The 6,593-nt window shown below is 41.4% G+C and overlaps 1 protein-coding gene and 1 long non-coding RNA gene across 3 annotated transcripts in view; one reads left to right on the forward strand and one right to left on the reverse strand.

Moving 5' to 3' along the window:
* Nucleotides 1-6,334, forward strand: part of LOC148337511 (uncharacterized) — a 42,140-nt gene extending 35,806 nt beyond the window's left edge. Inside the window, exon 4 of one of the 2 annotated variants that reach the window (XM_088296959.1) lies at nt 6,205-6,334. In XM_088296959.1, the coding sequence (XP_088153085.1) occupies nt 6,205-6,217 (13 nt within the window). In that variant the 3' untranslated portion in view covers nt 6,218-6,334. Of the gene's footprint in view, nt 1-3,147; nt 3,560-6,204 lie in introns of those variants that run through there. The other variant, XM_088296958.1, reaches the window with a different exon arrangement.
* Nucleotides 1,900-3,493, reverse strand: LOC148337512 (uncharacterized). The gene is made up of 2 exons (XR_015843274.1): nt 2,872-3,493; nt 1,900-2,537 (listed from the first exon to the last, which is right to left on the reverse strand). It is a non-coding gene; the product is annotated as an uncharacterized LOC148337512 (long non-coding RNA).
* Nucleotides 6,335-6,593: the final 259 nt, after the last annotated feature.

A 6,593-nucleotide genomic window follows, 5' to 3' on the forward strand; every position in this document is an offset into this window, starting at 1 on the left:
CGCTAACGTTCAAGTTGATCCAATTTTAACTCGTTTTTTGTGCTTCACTAACAAATTACAATTGTTGTACATATGGATATTCATTAGTCCATTTTATATTGTTATATCCCATCCTGATTTTTGCCTTCGACTGGTCAACTAATTTTAATGGATTTATGAGTTCTCTAGTTTTTCTTTTTTTATTTCTATTCTATTCTATATATTTTATTTAAATTATATTTCAATTTTTTTTATTTGACCTATAAATACGGACATTACTGTGCATTGTAATTTCTAGCTATGACCTTTGCAAAAAAATCCAAATTTTTGCTGAACCTAACCTTTAATTGATAAATATTGCTAAATATATTACCATTTATTATTAATATTATAATTATTATTATTATTATTAATCAGTTCAAAGAAATTATCTAAAAATGCTGAGATGCTTAAACTTGTTGACCAATACTTGTGTATCAGTGTTTTATGACCACGCTTTCTACAGATTTGTGCATAATCAACTGATCAATTAAAGAAACCAATCATGTGGTTTAAGAATAATCGATTTGCCAACCGCTGCTGCTCAGTTAAATTTCAAAAAGGTAGACCTTGTGATTGAGACAGATAATTAGTTGAATTCATTCATTCATTCTAAAGAACGTCAGGCTTGAGCAATATGTGATGTCGGTGCATTTCCTTGGAGAGGTCTTTCCCCGTTTCCTATCTTCTCCGAGTCTTTCTGGAACGAGCATCTCATTCTCACGCCGCGCCTCCTCGGCAGCGTTTCTAGATTTTCCCACGGGGCTTGTGTGCTTTTGTTCGCTTTTCTGTCAACACGCAATGCCTAATTGCTTGATTAGATGAGGTTGACTGGCCTGTTAATTGAATGCTAATTTGAATGTGATGTGCCTAATGAAGATACTCATTTATTGTTTGGCACCCATCCAAGAGTTCGCTTCATTCGAGAGCGGAATCAAACGGGCGGGATCAAAGTCAACAAGAAGAGGCTGCTTTGAAAGCACATGAATCAAATGTGCAAGGTGATAACATTTAATAGCGTTTATCTCCTTGAAATGAAGCTTGTTATTATATGGCGAGGCACTGACGCAAATGGGGAGAAATTACACACCGTTGGGATTGAAGCATTAGGGTTTTAACATATTGTCCTAATGGGGAATGTCAGAATATGAAAACTGTCCTCTAAATGAAAACTGTCATGAGCTGCATGTGGAATTCATACTAAATTGTTGTCCCTTTTGGATTTTTTGCATGCATCTGAAAGAATTTATTACCCATACGCTCGTACAAAAGTCATTGTACGCGTACATTTATTTAGCATATTTTCTGAACTATAGAGCGCCCCTGAATCTGCACACACTTACCTTCGTGGCTGGCGGCTTCCTTCTGCACCCAACTAAGCGGGCTTACTCAAATGTATCTGACTGAACTATTTTCACTCGGGAAAACATCCAGAATTTGACTTGAGATGACATAATGATGTATAAAGTTTACAGTTTAAGGGTCGAAAAGTTGATGGATTTGTTCTCAATTTATTTGCAACACTTTAAATTGATTAATATGTGAAAATAATTGACAATGTCGGTATCGACTAATCATATCATTTTGTGAAAATAACTTACACTGATATTGACAATATTTGGACATTCAGGGTTTTTGCCCAACAGCAATGATATGTTATTACGCAATTAATTAAATACACTTTGACAATGTAAAGTATGAGATTGTAATGCAGTAGAAATGAATTGTGCTCACAGTTGCTTTACATTTATTTATATTTAGCTGCTTGAGTGAGAATGTGAACCAAGTGGGAAACAAAATAAACTGCAGACCACCTGCCATCAGTTCACATGAACTTCCTGTTTAAATGAGCCACAAATTGTACACCATGTTTACAACGTCTATGATGGACAATATTCTTTATTCCCCCCCCCCACCACAAAAAAAAATCATCTTTACACAAGTGCTTTCCCACACAACAGCTGGAGTGGCAGTGGCAAGCAAGGCCGTACAACAAAGCTCGGACAGCTCGGAATGTTGTCTCTCTCAAAGCCTCAATTATGCACAAGGACATCACGTTTAAAAGCAATCAATACAATCTTGATTTCCGATTAGCGTTTGGCATGGGTGGGACGGATCCCAGAGGGGTTTTGGAAACACTTCTTCAGGTGCAGCACGGCTCAAGGCCTTTCATTGACTGCTCATTGCTTTTGTTGGGCTGTCCACTCTATCCACAGGGAAAAAAAAAAATAAATGGTAGTCCCACAAACTCGGAATTAAAAAAAAAAAAATCTGTAATCCAAGCGTGCTTTCAATTCCAAAAACTGTGACTTGCTAGGTTGTGCTTTAAATTAAAAAAAATAAATAGATTTGACACGTAAATAGAAGCATTTTTTTGTTCCTTCCTGCTTTTGCTGCTTTTTTCCCACCAAATCCATGATTTTCTCCAATTTCGCTGTTATTATAGCAGTTGAACATGAGCTCAGTCCACTTTGGGCCATGTTGCATCCGAGGCAGCGAGATGATCGATGAGTTTCTTTCTAGACACAACAAAAACAATATTAAAAGAACAGCAGATCAATCAATTTCCCTGTTTTTTTTTTTTTAGTTTTCGGAGCTAGAAATGTCTCCCGAATTTAGCTAATCTCCTTTTAGCCTCATGCAGTCATGCTCAGCACACATGCAACAAAATACCTGAGAGTGTGTCATAACAGACGCATGAGCAACCTCAGGTGTGGAGTGGACCTCCATCCTTTCGCCAACATTTTCACAAATTTCTTTTTTTTTTGCATTATTGCTTCATCTATCACTTAGCCGCGTACTTTGCGTCATTAGTCACCCTCCCTCGCCCGCGCTTAATGAGAAAGCAATTACCATAGGCTTCAGCCCAATCCCAGTGGCCCGGCAGCATCGTCCGAAACCGGCATCCCAACCTGCTGGGCTGCGCGTCCGCCGCTCGCTCGGATTCCCCCTTCTCCTCCCTTGTACCTCTTCTCCTTTTCACTGTGGCTGCAGACTCTCGCTTTCTCCATCCTCTCCGCAGCCTCTCTCTTTCGCTCCTCCCAGCTCCCAGGCTGCTCGGGGTTTTAGACGGATCACTCTCACAATGGTTGATCAATACAGGTATTGATCCCCTGGCAAAATGTTTAGAAAATCCTTCTGGGCAGCCGTGGTGCAGCAGCGAGAGGAGGCGGGGCGGCGCGAGGGCCAGCGTTGCCATGTTATTCTTCGGCGAGAGAGCCACCGCCGACCTGATTGGCCGCCAGCCTTGCCAAGAAGAGGGCTGGTACACCGTGCGGAGTCTTCGTCACTGTGGCTTGGCACTCGTCCCTGGCTCAGTCCGCTGCGAAACTTCCCGGACCACCAACGCGCAGCTCTGCCCGATGTTGACTGCTGGCCAAGCTTTGGCACCCGGCGCCTTCTCCTGTCTCTTCACTCTGAGAAATGAATTTGCATAAATTATCAACCCAGCGGGCGACCCTTAACGATGCTTTCATTCCCACTGGCTTGACGCCGTTAACAGGGAAAAACAAAACAAAAAAACAGCGCTTGCCTCCACGTGTCGTCCAATAAAATCGGAAACCATCAAAATCGAAGAAGCCTTACCCCAGCATGTGCCTGTTGTCAAGAGGGATCACTCCATGAGGGGGGAGTTCTAGCTACTCAAAAGAAAATGACTCATTGCGTATCATTAGCGAAATTTGCACACACTGAGGTCAATGTCTGTGATGTTAGCAGAATGTGTGGACAATAAAAAAAAAACCCAGAATGTGTCATTATCCTTGTTGGTGAATGGAGAGAGAGAGAGAGAGAAAAGGCTTGTGAAAAGTGAATTTATTCAGTACGCGGTGGTCAAGGGCCTCATGCACAGGCCGCTCACGTTCAGATGTATCGAGAGTGAAATGACTGTGGGAATGTGCAGCGTGCCACAGAAATGACTCGTTTTTTTCTTGCTTTAGTTGTAGTGGTAGGAGTTGGCGAGTCGGCGATAAAGAGACCAGTAGATGCCCAAGGCAAACGACTGGTTTCGATGAAAACAGTTTTTTTTTTTTGTACAACTTGCTTTTCTTTAACAAGGGCCAGAATGGCAAAATCCAGACAGGGTTTTGAGTCACAAAACCAACTCTTATACCTTTCTGTGGCTCTTCTAGGCTCGATGGTGATGCTCAGCCATTTTTAAAGATAAAGATGGCCTTTATTATTCCCACAATGGGGAAATGTGCAATTTTCCAGTTTGTTGATACCTCAAAGTGCTGCTAAACCACTGTTGGGTGTTTTTTTGTTGTTGTTTTTTTTTTTTTTAATTTATTATTATTATTATTTATTTTATGGTCACGTAGTGTCAAAATGTCAACATGACGACAGTACTGTTGAATTAATTATCCGTCAATTCACGGACCAAATAAATTTCTGCCATTCAACTCATTGACGTTGAATCGGTGGACGTGAAGCTTCGACAAATTCAAATTAAACTCACCTGGGAAGGTTCTAGTCTATTTTAGGCCCAGTGTAATATTTTATGTGAGCCCACTATCCCTAACTTTTGGAGAATATTGTACGTTTAATGATCAGAAACTTCATTTTAAAGTTGAATTTGTGTTGCTTCAGTATGCTCTCCCTCAGGTGTCTTTTCGCTTTCACAAAAAGTGAAACTGAATTGTCGAGCAAGGATTTTCCTCAATAAAACCATTTCTCCTTCTGTTGCTGCACTTGGCATGTACATGTTTTCCTAGCTGTATACCTGCTTGCGAGGTGTTTGACTTTTTTTTTCAGTGATGATACGCTGTATAATTAATTCTTGACAGAGAGGAGATAATTGCAGTGTAACTTTGGGCGTGATGTAACTTGTCCCCGCATCTCAGCGCTTGTTGAACAGGATGAACATCTGTCTGCCATACAATACGACCAAATATGGTCGTGTGTGTGCATGCATGTGTGTGTATGCGTTAGTCTGTGTTTATTTTGGTTTCACCCTCGATTTCTGCTTTCTATCCGTGGAGGAGAGGAGCGTTCAATTTTTTTATTTTTTATTTACAGTATCTACCGATTAGCAGACTGAGGATAGGATCAGTTGACTAACACCAAACCGTGTAAGCGCTTTGAAACATTTGTCAGAAGTGTCATACAAACAATGCAGCTTTAATTATCATTTTTTCCGAACGATAAGCCACTACTTTTTTCCTAGATTTTGAACCATGCGGCTAATACAACGGTGCAGCTTTTCTGTGGATTTTTCTTTCACCACTAGGGGCGCTCTATAGTTCAGAAAATACGCTAAATAATTGTTAGGTTTTTTTTTCCTCTTGGATCTGTTCTGTTTTAATTAGCAAAATTGTTGCCGTGTTGAAAGGCACTGTTTTAACAATCTGTTTTTGTACCTTTATGTGCATTCACAGTACAAAATCGTTCTGTACATGCAGTAAACAACTCATTTTTTTCAACATAGAAAACTGCAGCTTATAGCCTGGTGCGGCTTGTATATTTTTATTTTTTAATTTGTTTTTTATTTTTAATTATTTTTTTTTTTTCCCTCCAAAATAATTGCTGCGGTTTATAGTCCGGAAAAGACGGTACCTCATAGGATATCGAATTCATGGTGTAAAATAGCCGAGTCCCTGTCATGTTGTTTGTGGTTGAAGAGTGTTGTGCGGTTTTCGCTCATCCTCCACTCCTGCCGGTGTCTTAGCTGTCACCCGTCCATGTTTTTTTTTTTGTTTTTTTTTTAATGCCGTATGGACATACCATACGTGGGAATCATCTTCCTGCCTTTCATCTATTCCCCATGCACCTATTTTTTATTTGTATATTCATTTTGAACCCCAGCCATCATTTTTCCCTTCCATTTTTTTTCACCTTCTGCTCCTTTCTCCACCTGCCCTTCCCCATCTGTGCGAGTGCGTGCTATTCATTTCATATGAATTCAGGGACTCTTTTGGTGTACGCTTCCAGCAGAAATCAATTTCAGCTCAGACAGCATAACCAAACAAAGCTCGGCGCTCATTTCGTCGCGGGCCTCGGTGTAACCCATCTCTCTCATTCTGCCGCCATCGGAAGACATTTTGTTCTCACTCTCATGCCATTATGTCAGTCACCACAGACGTGTGCTGATGTGTGACCGCCGTCGTTAAATGGATCTCGGCGAGCGATGATCATTAAAGAGTAGACGCTTTGCATCTGTTAATGTATGTGTCACTTTTGTCACCACAGTGTAGGTGTGTAAACAAGAGGTGGGGTTTGTGTGGATGAGACAGACCGGAGCTTCTCTTTGAACCGTCCGTGGAAGCCGTGCGGCAGTTAACGCAGCCTCGGGATCGTCCTCTTTGCTTTGCTCCGCTGTTATTGATTTGAGCCAGACATGGAGACGGACGCAAAGAAAGAGCCTTTTCACGGGGAAGTTAAGCGGTCAAGTAGCGGGTAGAGGGTGGCTTTCACCACTTTATTGACGAGGTGGGAAAATGTCACTATTATGGAGGCCCTTGCAGCAGATAGCGAGCTGATTGGATGAGTGCCCCGGGGTCAGAGTGGCGCGTGTTCCCCCCTGCAGCCGAACGAGCGCCAATAGATGAGGAGAGGAGTCCACTTGATCTGCAGGTTAG

This window comes from Idiotropiscis lumnitzeri, chromosome 5 (assembly GCF_059441095.1).
Source record: "Idiotropiscis lumnitzeri isolate Australia: NSW breed Sydney's pygmy pipehorse chromosome 5, RoL_Ilum_1.0, whole genome shotgun sequence".
NCBI classification, from domain to species: domain Eukaryota; kingdom Metazoa; phylum Chordata; class Actinopteri; order Syngnathiformes; family Syngnathidae; genus Idiotropiscis; species Idiotropiscis lumnitzeri.